The 14,709-nt window shown below is 47.2% G+C and overlaps 1 protein-coding gene across 2 annotated transcripts in view; it reads right to left on the bottom strand.

Annotated features, from left to right (window-relative positions):
- The window catches only part of LOC132829072 (tropomyosin alpha-1 chain), a 108,428-nt gene extending 95,534 nt beyond the window's left edge, over nt 1-12,894 (bottom strand). The window contains exon 1 of one of the 2 annotated variants that reach the window (XM_060846373.1): nt 12,613-12,894. In XM_060846373.1, the coding sequence (XP_060702356.1) occupies nt 12,613-12,726 (114 nt within the window). In that variant the 5' untranslated portion in view covers nt 12,727-12,894. The remainder of the gene's footprint in view (nt 1-12,612) is intronic. The other variant, XM_060846372.1, reaches the window with a different exon arrangement.
- Between the last annotated feature and the right edge of the window lie 1,815 nt (nt 12,895-14,709).

The raw sequence follows: 14,709 nt of genomic DNA, 5'->3' as shown, positions 1-14,709 counted from the left end.
GGTGTTAGCAATTCTGGAAAGTATGAAAATAGATAAGTCCCGTGGGCTGGCTGGGATTTATTGGAAGGCAGGGAGGAGATTGCTGAACCTTTGGCTTTGATCTTTATGTCGTCATTGTCTACAGGAATAACGCCAGAACACTGTAGGAGAGCAAATGTTGTTCCCTTGCTCAAGAAGAGGAGTAGAGACAACCCTGGAAATTATAGACCAGTGAGCCTTACTTCGGTTGTGGATGAAGTGTTGGAAAGGATTATAAGAGTAGGATTTATAATCATCTAATGATGAATAAGTTGATTGGGGTAGTCAATATGGTTTTGTGAAGGGTAGGCTATGTTTCACAAACCTTACTGAGTACTTTGAGAAGGTGACCAAATAGATAGATAAGGGTATAGTGGTTGATGTGGTGCATATGGATTTCAGTAAGGCATTTGATAAAGTTCCCCATGGTAAGCTATTGCAAAAAATATGGAGGCATGGGATTGAGGGTGATTTAGCAGTTTGGATCAGAAATTGGCTAGCTGTAAGAAGACAGAGACTGGTGGTTGATTGGAAATGTTCATCCTGGAGTTCAGTTCCTAAAGGGGTATCACAAAGATCTGTTTTGGGGCCACTGTTTTTTGTCATCTTTATAAATGACCTGGATGAGGGTGTAGAAGGGTGGGTTAGTAAATTTCCGGATGACAATAAGGGCGGTAGAGTTGTGGATAGCGCCAAAGAATGTTGTAGGTTATAGAAAGATATAAATAAGCTGCAGAATTGGGCTGAGAGGTGGCAAATGAAGTTTAATGAGGAAAAATGTGAGGCGATTCACTTTGGAAGGAGTAACAGGAATACAGAGCACTGGGCCAATAGCACCATTCTTGGTAATATAGATGAGCAGAGAGATTTTTGTGTCCATGTACATAGATCCTTAAAAATTGCCACCCAAGTTGCTAGGGTTGTTAAGAAGACAAACGGTGTGTTAGTTTTTATTGGTAGAGGGATTGAGTTTCAGAGCCAAGAGGTCATGCTGCAGCTGTACAAAACTCTGGTGTGGCCACATTTGGAGTATTGTGTACAGTTCTGGTCACCGCATTATAGGAAGAATGTGGAAATTTTGTAAAGGGTTCAGAAGAGATTTGATAGGGTGTTGCCTGGTATGGAGGGAAGGTCTTACGAGGAAAGGCTGAGGGACTTGAGGCTGTTTTCGTTAGAGAGAAGAAGGTTGAGAGGTGACTTAATTGAGACACAAGATAATTAGAGGCTGAGATAAGGTGGACAGTGAGAGCCTTTTTCCTCTGATGGCGATGGCTAGTATGAGGGGACATAGCTTTAAATTGAGGGTGATAAATGTCAGAGGTAGTTTCTTTACTCAGAGAGTAGTAGGGGCGTGGAATGCACTGTCTGCAACAGTAGTAGACTCGCCAACTTTAAGGGCATTTAAGTGGTCATTGGATAAACGTATGGATGAGAATGGAATGGTGTAGGTTAGAAAGGCTTCAGATTGGTTCCACAGGTTGGCTCAACATCGAGGGCTGAAGGGCTGTAATGCTCTATGTTTTTTGTTTCCAGTACCATTAAGCTTAATGCTGATATAACTCCCACACTGGTATGGTGCCCCTGGGTAGAGATCAGCTGGGAAAATAGCAGACACTAAGGTCAAATTAAAACCTTGCTGAGGTCAGGGAGCCTATCATATCCCATGGATTAAACTCCGTCTTTACTGACCTATATAAGGTGAACTGCATTCGGTGAGGCCTGATGAAGACCAACTGAGTGGAAAATTAACTTTTAATGATTTTTAAGCAATTGTTTCTAAGTTCTGCAGAAAACTGCAAATCCTGACTGCAATGGCAAATGCATAAGTCTCAATTTTTCACTAATGTAAGTAACAGTTCAGAGCTCCTGGAATAAGCTCTTTCATATTTATCTCTGTCATTTATAATTTTGATTCATCACTGATTTGATCCTCTGTCAAGCTCATTATGATTTGAGATTCTCCGTGAATTTTGAGACCTTTTAATAATTTCCAAAGCTCTCATTTGCACTCAGACAGTTGGTATCATCAAGTGTGTTCTGCCCGACCCCAGGGAAAAGTATCCAGGGCAGTCTGACACAGTGGTTGTGAGGAGTCACAGAGATGTGCAGCACAGAAACAGACTCTATGGTCCAACTCATCCATGTTGGCCAGAGATCCTAAACTAATCTACTCCCATTTGCCAGCACTTGGCCCATATTCCTCTAAACCCTTCCTATTCAAATACTTTGATGGCTGAAACGAACAAATTGCTTGTTATTTAAAATAATATCAATTTTGGTTCATTAAAAATGAACCATGACAATATACTGTGCCAAAAACAATTAAAATTATTGCACTTGGCATTAAGACAATTTATAAAGCTGATGTTGTGCACCCATTCTGTTTCATTTTGATCTTCAATCAACCACTACACACTTGCTCCACTATTTCCCCTTATTATTTTAACACCATTTCTGTAAATTGTCAAAAAGCTTTTTGCTGTAAAACTCAACCATTCATAGAAACTACTTTTTTGTGTTGTCTTCAAACCATTCTTTAGAAAAAAACTTGCTCAATGATATTGAAGAAATTTGCAAGTTCTAAATTTAAATCATGTAAAAATCTTGATCAAATTCCAGCATGTAATCATTATTCGCAGAAAACCATTTTCCTATTTATAGCTGAAGCAGTTTTAATACCGAATACTTGCTCTATTACTATTTGTACTGTAGATATCCCTTTGAAATCCCCAGCTAATTCTTTGGATCTTCACTGAATGCCATTTTTAATTGAGAAGACCAGTGAGATTGCTGACCAGCGCGTTGTTAACGGGTTGGGATATCTCTTGGGTCGTTCCAATGGCATTAGATGGTGTTAGTGCCATCTTTCAGTTGCAAGGCAGCAGCTGCCAGTCTGAGATTAGCTGCAGGGGGCTGTGGATTGCAACCAGGAGAAACAACTAATGCAATTGGTATTCAGACTTTCCCTGGGCATTATATGAAATTACATGAGAGTTGCAGCACAGAAACAGGTCTGTGCTAAATGCCCCCTACCATCCTTCACCTAACCTCAACAACTAACCTTTCTATTCCTATCTCTCTCAGGATTTTATCTCGATTTGGAGATGCTGATGTTGGACTGGGGTGTACAAAGTTAAAAATCACACAACACCAGGTTATAGTCCAACAGGTTTAATTGGAAGCACACTAGCTTTCGGAGCGTCGCGTTGTGATTTTTAACTATGATTTTATCTGGCTTTCTTAAATCCATTGATTTGCATCCGTTCCTCCTTGTTGGGACAGAAGTCATATTCCCAGCACCCTCTGGATAAAACCTTTTCCCCTGAATTCTCTTAATGACAGTCTCATATTTATGGTCCCTAGTTTGAGTCCCCCTTTACAAGTACGGTGATATTCTCTGTATCTGACTTATCCAGATTTTCTAAAGGCACAACACAATGTGGTGACAGAAAGAGATGAAGTGAAAAACTAGCAAATAGATTTCAATTGGGCAAATGTGTGATTATTCTTAAGAAGAATTGAGTGGGGCACTTTCTAAATGGTAACATTTTGAAAGGATTGTCTAGAAAGGAATGTAATTTTGGGATTTACATATTAAAGAACCTAAGCCACCGTATCCCATTCTAAAAGATGAAAGACTTAATCTAAATTTGTTTAAGAACTGTAACCTGGTGTTGTGTGATTTTTAATGAAAGTTGTTTAATATATCATTCCAACTCCATGACCCTGTAACTGTTTTGCTATAAATTCTGTGTTGTGTGGTCCTGTTCCACAACCACCTGATGTACAGGCAGTGCCTCGAAAGCTAGTGCTTCCAAATAAACCTGTTGGACTATAACCTGGTGTTGTGTGATTTTTAACTCTATTTAGAAAGAGTAGAAGTCTCAGGATACCTGGGGAGTTCCCAGATACACACGTCATTAAAATGTCATGGACAGGTACAAATAAAAGTCAGAAAGGCTTATGGAGTGCTATGCTTTATATCCAGCGAGCACACAAGGGCTTAGAAGTCAGGTTTAGCTGGACCAGGTCCTGACTGGACCCAGGTGGAATTCTGTGAGCAGTTTGGGGCAGTACCCCATCGATACATTACATTGAGCTGGACGAGATCAGAGTCCTGATTTACCAGAATGGTATGTAAACTTAAGTAGTGATTTCCCAAATCCGAATTACATTTCCTGGAAATTAGGGAGGCTAAGGGTGATTTTATCAAAGTTTTCAAGATATTAAGGCAGGGCTGACAGAAATAAATGGTTTCTGACAGGACATCTCGAACCAGGAGGCAGAGTCTAAATGTTGAAACTAGATTTCCCTGGAGTGAAATTAGAAAACATTTCTGTATTTCAAAGTTAATAGAAATTTTAAAGAGATCTTGACTGGAAGATCTAGAAGCAAAAGCTTGGGGAAGTAGCTACTTGCGACTTGTTCAGGACAAATAATGCACTACAAGAATGAAGCTGAAAATGTGTTGCTGGAAAAGCGCAGCAGGTCAGGCAGCATCCAAGGAGCAGGAGAATCGACGTTTCGGGCATGAGCCCTTCATCAGGAATGAAGAGAGTGTGTCCAGCAGGCTAAGATAAAAGATATCTTAGCCTGCTTGGCACACTTTCCTCATTCCTGAAGAAGGACTCATGCCCGAAACGTCGACTCTTCTGCTCCTTGGAAAGAAGATTTTAACCTACTGCGAATCCTCTTGCAAGGATGCCTTCCTTGAAGCCCACCTCCCTACCTTTTATCTTAGCTGCTGGACACACTTTCCTCATTCCTGAAGAAGGGCTCATGCCCGAAACGTCGATTCTCCTGCTCCTTGGATGCTGCCTGACCTGCTGCGCTTTTCCAGCAACACATTTTCAGCTCTGATCTCCAGCATCTGCCTCACGTTCTCACGTTCTCCTTACATTGGAGATCAGCCAGTCACTAAATGTGGAGTTAGGTGCCTTCCCCCCGGTCCCTGTGCTGTGCTCCATCTCCCCCATCAATCCCTTTTCTCAGCTTAAAGATTGGTGTCATGTCACTCCTCAGCCTTCTCCTTCCCAGGCAAATGACCAGCTTCAGAAGGATGTGCAGAGCTGCGGTTGGGCAGCTGTTTCACAGAGCCAGCATATGCAGTGTGGGCTGAATGGTCTCCCTATCTGCTGTAAGAATCTATGATTGTCTCTTCAGTATTCTGCACTGGAATGTAAAAATCCTCTTTAAATGCAGTTTGGACAAGCAGCCAGGATTGCAGATGTAAAGCCACATGGAATATGCTGACAGCTCAAAAGGCATTCCCAAAATTCCCAAGGTAGTTCTCCAAGAGCTGAAAACTGATGTGTTTTGGTCTTCGGTCTGGAAAAATCACCTGGGATTGCATGCTGGAGCACCAGGAATGGTATTACTTTCTGAATCTATTAATGCTGGCAGGTATAAGTAGCTCCTTGAGACACTGCTGTTCACCTGTCAGTCACTGTGTGGGAACAATCCCACCGGAGGGAACCAGGTCTAATTTAATCAGGCAGTTTGTACCAAAAAAGGCCTCATTAGATCAGCTATTTATTACTGGTAACTGACAGGGAATATCTCAAGGGAACGTTAAGTAAAAGCTAAATGAGTTAATGGATTCATCCTTAGCTCAGCAGATGGCATTCGCAGCCCAGAGTTAGAAGGTTATGGGTTGGGGTCACAGTCCCAGTGAGCTGATATTACAGGATGCTGTGTTGATGTGGATGGAAACACAGGGCTGTGGAGGGAGTGCACTGATTCCCATCTTATGTCAACCGCAAAGACAGGCTGACGTCAATGCAGCTGAGAAACTAGAGAAGGGTATAATGCACAGCTGATCAATGAATCCGATTTTATACTGCATGTCAAAATCAAATTTAGCCCCACTATTGAATCCAGCTCCCTCACACTGTCACTCAGTAATCCCTCCATCCCCAATCCAGCTCCCTCACACTGTCACTCAGTAACCCCTTCAACCCCCAATCCAGCTCCCTCACACTGTCACTCAGTAACCCCTTCAACCCCCAATCCAGCTCCCTCACACTGTCACTCAGTAATCCCTCCATCCCCAATCCAGCTCCCTCACACTGTCACTCAGTAACCCCTCCATCCCCAATCCAGCTCCCTCACACTGTCACTCAGTAACCCCTCCATCCCCAATCCAGCTCCCTCACACTGTCACTCAGTAATCCCTCCATCCCCAATCCAGCTCCCTCACACTGTCACTCAGTAATCCCTCCATCCCCAATCCAGCTCCCTCACACTGTCACTCAGTAATCCCTCCATCCCCAATCCAGCTCCCTCACACTGTCACTCAGTAACCCCTCCATCCCCAATTCAGCTCCCTCACACTGTCACTCAGTAATCCCTCAATCCCCAATCCAGCTCCCTCACACTGTCACTCAGTAATCCCTCAATCCCCAATCCAGCTCCCTCACACTGTCACTCAGTAATCCCTCCATCCCCAATCCAGCTCCCTCACACTGTCACTCAGTAACCCCTCCATCCCCAATCCAGCTCCCTCACACTGTCACTCAGTAACCCCTCCATCCCCAATCCAGCTCCCTCACACTGTCACTCAGTAATCCCTCCATCCCCAATCCAGCTCCCTCACACTGTCACTCAGTAATCCCTCCATCCCCAATCCAGCTCCCTCACACTGTCACTCAGTAATCCCTCCATCCCCAATCCAGCTCCCTCACACTGTCACTCAGTAATCCCTCCATCCCCAATCCAGCTCCCTCACACTGTCACTCAGTAATCCCTCCATCCCCAATCCAGCTCCCTCACACTGTCACTCAGTAACCCCTCCATCCCCAATCCAGCTCCCTCACACTGTCACTCAGTAATCCCTCCATCCCCAATCCAGCTCCCTCACACTGTCACTCAGTAATCCCTTCAACCCCCAATCCAGCTCCCTCACACTGTCACTCAGTAATCCCTTCTACACTCCAATCCAGCTCCCTCACACTGTCACTCAGTAACCCCTTCAACCCCCAATCCAGCTCCCTCACACTGTCACTCAGTAACCCCTTCAACCCCCAATCCAGCTCCCTCACACTGTCACTCAGTAACCCCTTCAACCCCCAATCCAGCTCCCTCACACTGTCACTCAGTAACCCCTCCATCCCCAATCCAGCTCCCTCACACTGTCACTCAGTAACCCCTTCAACCCCCAATCCAGCTCCCTCACACTGTCACTCAGTAATCCCTCCATCCCCAATCCAGCTCCCTCACACTGTCACTCAGTAACCCCTTCAACCCCCAATCCAGCTCCCTCACACTGTCACTCAGTAACCCCTTCAACCCCCAATCCAGCTCCCTCACACTGTCCTTAGTAACCCCTTCAACCCCCAGTGCCCTGTGTTACTGACTGTATCTCTACTGATGTTAATCCAGCTCCCTCACACTCGTTCAGTAACCTCCTCCCTGAGCTCACACTCAATCTGTTCCCGCTCTCGGTCAGTCTGCTCACACTCAGTCTTTCATACTCTCAGTCAGTGTGCTCACACTGGGTCTTTTCATGCTCTCGCTCAGTGTGCTCACACTCGGTCAGTTCCTGCTCTCGCTCAGTGTGCTCACACTCAGTGTGTTCACGCTCTTGGTTAGTGTGCTCAAACTCGGTCTGTTCTCACTCTCGCTCAGTGTGCTCACACTTGGTCTGTTCCAACTCCCGCTCAGTGTGCTCACACTTAGTCTTTTCCCACTCTTGGTCAGAGTGCTCACACTCAGTGTGTTCTCACTCTCGGTCAGTGTGCTCACACTCAGTCTGTTCACACTCTCGGTCAGTGTGCTCACACTCAGTCTGTTCTCACTCTCCCCCAGTGTGCTCACACTCAGTCTTTCACGCTCTCGCCCAGTGTGCTCACACTCAGAGTGTTCATGCTCTCGGTCAGTGTGCTCACACTCAGTCTTTCACGCTCTCGCTCAGTGTGCTCACACTCGGTCTGTTCCCGCTCTTGTCAGTGTGCTCACACTCAGTCTGTTCCCGCTCTCGCTCAGTGTGCTCACACTCAGTCGGTTCCCGCTCTCCCTCGGTGTGCTCACACTCAGCCTGTTCCTGCTCTCGCTCAGTGTGCTCACACTCAGTCTTTCATACTCTCGCTCAGTGTGCTCACACTCAGTCTGTTCCCACTCTCGCTCAGTGTGCTCACACTCAGTCTGTTCCTGCTCTCGGTCAGTGTGCTCACACTCAGTCTGTTCCCGCTCTCGCTCAGTGTGCTCACATTCAGTCTGTTCCTGCTCTCGCTCAGTGTGCTCACACTCAGTCGGTTCCCGCTCTCCCTCGGTGTGCTCACACTCGGTCTGTTCCCGCTCTTGTCAGTGTGCTCACACTCAGTCTGTTCCCGCTCTCGCTCAGTGTGCTCACATTCAGTCTGTTCCTGCTCTCGCTCAGTGTGCTCACACTCAGTCGGTTCCCGCTCTCCCTCGGTGTGCTCACACTCAGCCTGTTCCTGCTCTCGCTCAGTGTGCTCACACTCAGGCTATTCCTGGTCTCGCTCAGTGTGCTCACACTCAGTCTATTCCCGGTCTCACTCAGTGTGCTCACACTCGGTCTGTTCCCACTCTCAGTCAGTGTGCTCACACTCGGTCTTTTCATGTTCTTGCTCAGTGTGCTCACACTCGGTCAGTTCCTGCTCTCACTCAGTGTGCTCACACTCAGTGTGTTCACGCTCTTGGTTAGTGTGCTCACACTCGGTCTGTTCTCACTCTTGCTCAGTGTGCTCACACTTGGTCCGTTCCAACTCTCGCTCAGTGTGCTCACACTCAGTCTTTTCCCACTCTCGGTCAGAGTGCTCACACTCAGTGTGTTCTCACTCTCGGTCAGTGTGCTCACACTCAGTTTTTCACGCTCTCGCTCAGTGTGCTCACACTCAGTCTTTCATACTCTCGCTCAGTGTGCTCACACTCAGTCTGTTCCCACTCTCGCTCAGTGTGCTCACACTCAGTCTGTTCCTGCTCTCGGTCAGTGTGCTCACACTCAGTCTGTTCCCGCTCTCGCTCAGTGTGCTCACATTCAGTCTGTTCCTGCTCTCGCTCAGTGTGCTCACACTCAGTCGGTTCCCGCTCTCCCTCGGTGTGCTCACACTCGGTCTGTTCCCGCTCTTGTCAGTGTGCTCACACTCAGTCTGTTCCCGCTCTCGCTCAGTGTGCTCACATTCAGTCTGTTCCTGCTCTCGCTCAGTGTGCTCACACTCAGTCGGTTCCCGCTCTCCCTCGGTGTGCTCACACTCAGCCTGTTCCTGCTCTCGCTCAGTGTGCTCACACTCAGGCTATTCCTGGTCTCGCTCAGTGTGCTCACACTCAGTCTATTCCCGGTCTCACTCAGTGTGCTCACACTCGGTCTGTTCCCACTCTCAGTCAGTGTGCTCACACTCGGTCTTTTCATGTTCTTGCTCAGTGTGCTCACACTCGGTCAGTTCCTGCTCTCACTCAGTGTGCTCACACTCAGTGTGTTCACGCTCTTGGTTAGTGTGCTCACACTCGGTCTGTTCTCACTCTTGCTCAGTGTGCTCACACTTGGTCCGTTCCAACTCTCGCTCAGTGTGCTCACACTCAGTCTTTTCCCACTCTCGGTCAGAGTGCTCACACTCAGTGTGTTCTCACTCTCGGTCAGTGTGCTCACACTCAGTTTTTCACGCTCTCGCTCAGTGTGCTCACACTCAGTCTTTCATACTCTCGCTCAGTGTGCTCACACTCAGTCTGTTCCCACTCTCGCTCAGTGTGCTCACACTCAGTCTGTTCCTGCTCTCGGTCAGTGTGCTCACACTCAGTCTGTTCACACTCTCGGTCAGTGTGCTCACGCTCAGTCTGTTCTCACTCTCCCCCAGTGTGCTCACACTCAGTCTTTCACGCTCTCGCCCAGTGTGCTCACACTCAGAGTGTTCATGCTCTCGGTCAGTGTGCTCACACTCAGTCTTTCACGCTCTCACTCAGTGTGCTCACACTCGGTCTGTTCCCACTCTCGCTCAGAGTGCTCACACTCAGTCTGTTCACACTCTCACTCAGTGTGCTCACACTCAGTCTATTCACACTCTCGCTCAGTGTGCTCACACTCAGTCTGTTCTCACTTTCGCTCAGTGTGCTCACACTCAGTCTATTCCCGGTCTTGCTCAGTGTGCTCACACTCGGTCTGTTCCCACTCTCAGTCAGTGTGCTCATACTCGGTCTTTTCATGTTCTTGCTCAGTGTGCTCACACTTGGTCAGTTCCTGCTCTCACTCAGTGTGCTCACACTTAGTGTGTTCATGCTCTCGCTCACTGTGCTCACACTCAATCTGTTCCCGCTCTCACTCACTGTGCTCACATTCGGTCTGATCCCATTCTTTGGCAGTGTGCTCACACTCAGTCTGTTCCCACTCTCGCTCAGTGTGCTCACACTCAGTTTGTTCCCACTCTCGCTCAGTGTGCTCACACTCAGTCTGTTCCTGCTCTCGGTCAGTGTGCTCACACTCGGTCTGTTCACACTCTCAGTCAGTGTGCTCACACTCGGTCTGTTCCCACTCTCGCTCAGTGTGCTCACACTCAGTCTGTTCCCGGTCTCGCTCAGTGTGCTCACACTCGGTCTGTTCCCACTCTTCCCACACTCAGTGTTTCACGCTCTCGCTCAGTGTGCTCACACTCGGTCTGTTCTCACTCTCGCTCAGTGTGCTCACACTCAGTCTACTCCCAGTCTCTCTCAGTGTGCTCACACTCAGTCTTTGATGCTCTCGCCCAGTGTGCTCACACTCAGTTTGTTCCCACTCTCGGTCAGTGTGCTCACACTCTGTCTGGTCCCGCTCTCACCCAGTGTGCTCACACTTAGTGTGTTCACGCTCCCGGTTTGTGTGCTCACACTCGGTCTGTTCCCGCTCTCACCCAGTGTGCTCACACTCAGTCTTTCATACTCTCGGTCAGTGTGCTCACACTCGGTCTGTTCACGCTCTCGCTCTGTGTGCTCACACTCAGTCTTTCATACTCTCGGTCAGTGTGCTCACACTCGGTCTGTTCCTGTTCTTGGTCAGAGTGCTCACACTTGGTCTGTTCCCACTCTTCCTCACTGTGCTCACACTCAGTGTTTCACGCTCTTGCTCAGTGTGCTCACACTCAGTCTGTCATGCTCTAGTTCAGTGTGCTCACACTCAGTCTGTTCCCGCTCTCGGTCAGTGTGCTCACACTCAGTCTTTCCCACTCTTGCTCTCTGTGCTCACACTCAGTCTTTCATACTCTCGGTCAGTGTGCTCACTCTCTGTGTGTTCCCACTCTCGGTCAGTGTGCTCACACTCAGTTTGTTCCCACTCTCGGTCTGCGAGCTCACACTCTCCTGTCATGAATTCACACTCACTAATACTGGCAGTTAATGAGGTTGCAATAAACAAGTGAAGTGATGAATCATTTGGAACTGGCTGGAATAACTGAAGCATTTTGGGTAAGAATTCCTCTTCTGTCCTATTGGATTACCATAAGAGGAAGAGTGTGTGTTGCTTGGAGTTGTCCTTCCTCCGTTCCTGCCCAGTTTGACTGTCGTTAACGGTGATTAGTGCCACTCTGTCTTCAGGCAGCTGCCTCTCCCAATTCCCCTGGGGCTTCTGCAATCATTTCTAACCCTTCAGATATTGTGGGATCTGCCTGAATTTACACCGCAGGCAAGGACTCAGCCTTTATCGCTTCATGACTTCCATTCTCTCTCACAGTCTCTGATTTTCTTTCTATCTCTCTCTCTCTCACTCTTTTTCGCTTGCTCTCTTCTTGTTGTCTAACCTTTCCTGCTCACTCTCTTTAATTTTCTGTTTCCCTTTATGCCTTCTTTACATTCCCTCTGTTCATAAAAATACTAAGTCTGAAGCCCCACGACACCAGGTTATAGTTGAACAGGTTTATTTAAAATCACCAGCTTTCAGGGCTGACCTTAACTTCACCTGATGATGGAGCAGCGCTCTGAAAGCCTGTGATTTTAAATAAACCTGTTCAATTATAATCTGGTGTTGTGTGACTTCTGACTCTGCCCATCCCCGTCCAACACCAGTTCGTCATATTTCTAACCTTTTGTTTATTCATTGAGCAGGTATTTGACTTTCTTTTCAGAACAGGTGAAAGTGAAAATATGGCTTTACCCAGATAAGGATCAGGATAGACATGCTGCTTGGATTGTTTCCGTCAGTCTGTCTTGTTGTTTTTATTTTTTCTTTCTTTATATCTTTCAAATCCTTGTATCATTCCCTTCATGACAAATCCAAAGTGATTCCCAGATGACCCATTGTACGATCTATCTTTATCCTCCTGTCCCCTTTGCTCTCCCTTCAGAGGAACATGTTCTCCCTTAGTCTTCACCTGAAGACTTTAACTGCCTCATTTACCTCTCTACCAACCCCAAGTTTTACACTCCACCATGCAACATTGTCCTTCTGAAATTAAGCCCGGATCTTTATGCCCCCAGCCTGGACAATTTCCACCAGTTTCCTCCGCCCAAAAGTGAATGCAATATTTGAAGTGCATTTATGTAGCCTCACACTTGATTCATGTTACTCTGCAACCACCCTCCCCCCCCCCCCCGTTACTTTTTCCCAGTTGGGAATACTGAACCCTCACCGTCTTCCCCACCATCCGGCTGCTCCAGTCCTTTACGGGCACCAACCTGCTTGTACTTCTCTTCTGCCGCTTTCTTGTCTGCCTCAGCCTGCTCTGCCCGGTCGATGGCATTCTCCTTATCCAGCTTCAGCATCTGCATCTTCTTCTTGATGGCTTCCATGGCTGTTGGAGGGGTCTACGGGCCAACTGTGCGAGGTTCGGAGACACCGAGGGTCTCTCTGAGAGAGCTTGTACTGGAGGGAGAGCTGCTGCAGCAGAGTGAGACAGTGAGAGTCACTGAGCTTAGCTAGGCTCCACTCACCCTGCTTTAAATTCCTCAAAGCAAAGGCATGACATTTTTGGAAAGGCTCCCCTTTCTCCCCGATGGCTTGTGCTCCTTGGATTTGCAGGCTGTCTTTGGAATGAGCTGGTGTAATCAGCTGCACTTGCTCATTGCCCGTATATGGGGCTGTGTTTATTCGGAAGAAGATCAAGTTGCTGTATTTAAAACCCAAAGACAGGTTCTGAGAAGGGGAGAAGGTGTTGACATCAACACGACCTCCCTTTTTGACAAATTCATCAACGCCTCGCAAGTCTGTTGAAGTGAACACCTCCAACTTCTTAAGCAGCAATGACAATGTTTTGCCAGGGAGATTAGGTGGGCTGGGTTTTAAATGCTTTCCTCTCTCACTCATGTTTCATTAACCCTTTCAGGATAAGGTTGCATCCGAATGAAGCTGATTATGGGTTTGAAACGCCTCTTGGAAATAAAAACGCTGGTGACAACCATGAGGGTGAAAAGCTGCTGCCGTTGCCCACGCTGGATTTCTGTGACTCCAGTCCCACCTCAATCCTAGCAGACACTGAAGGCTCTTTAAAATATCTGAGCAAGCCAGTTAGTTTTGATTAAGTCCTTATAAAGAACTGGAGTACTGTTTTATACACTCACTGCCATAATTGGCTGGACAAATCGATGCAATGTCACGTCCTTTTCTCATTTGTCAAAACACACTAATCCAGGTCTACTCTGGAAGCAAAGATCAGCTTTTTTTTACTGTAATGAAAATAATCTGATTTCAACCCCTCTCCCTCCTTCACTCTTGGTGACAGAGTGCTTATGATTCTGCAATGGTTGTCCAGAGATCAGAACTAATCGTCTATCAGCAAGGGTTCAAATTGCATCTTTGTCAATTCCAATTCGGCGCACTTAATAAGCCTGGAACTTTAAGGCACGGTGGCTCAGTGGTTAGCACTGCTGCCTCACAGCACCAGGGACACAGGTTCGATTCCAGCCTCGGGCGACTGTCTGTGTGGAGTTTGCATATTCTCACCGTGTCTGCATGAGTTTCCTCTGGGTGCTCTGGTTTCCTCCCACAGTCCAAAGATGTGCAGGTCAGGGCGGATTGGCCATGCTAAATTGCCTAAAATATCCAGGGATGTGCAGGCTACATGGGTTAGCTATGGGAAATGTGGGATTACGGGGATAGGGTGGGAGTTTGGCTGGTCTGCTATTCGGTGGGTCACTGTGGACTTGATGGGCCAAATGGTCTCTTTCCACCCTGTCGGACCTCTATTCTATCATCTGGTGGTTTGGCTGAGATTTTCATGGACTAAAATGGTATTAAAACAGGGAAAAATATGGACATAAACTGACTCTCGTGGGTCACAGATGAGGCACTGTTCATGAACTCAATGGGGGGCTATCAAAGCCACCCAGTGGGACATAATATTTCCGAGAGGTGGTGGAATTGAGATCTCCATCTTTGCCTTCCGTTTACAGCAGTATGATCATTTCTCACGTTGGAGATAAAAGACTTGCCTTCCAGTTGGCCAATGTACAAAGATAATGGAGTCATTCTGGGAAATATAGAAACAGAATTTCAAGCAGCAGGGCAGAAAGAAAGAAAAAAAAATCCACAATGATAACAGCTGGAAGCCCCCCCGCCTCACTCACTCCCCCTCTCCCTTTCAGCTTCTCTGATGACAATGTCCAGGGACAAAGCCGGTTAGGGGAACACCAATTCACTGGCAGCTGCCAGGAATCTATCGATTCTGCTCCTGCTGAGTCCCCCACTAAACGGTTGTGTGTTCGGGTGAAATATTCAACACCTCAAGAAGAACTTTTAAACTGCACAGTCTTTCTGTAACAGACAGATTTTTAAAC

Source organism: Hemiscyllium ocellatum, chromosome 28 (assembly GCF_020745735.1).
Source record: "Hemiscyllium ocellatum isolate sHemOce1 chromosome 28, sHemOce1.pat.X.cur, whole genome shotgun sequence".
In the NCBI taxonomy this organism is placed as follows: domain Eukaryota; kingdom Metazoa; phylum Chordata; class Chondrichthyes; order Orectolobiformes; family Hemiscylliidae; genus Hemiscyllium; species Hemiscyllium ocellatum.
This window is presented reverse-complemented; position numbering and strand designations above follow the sequence as displayed.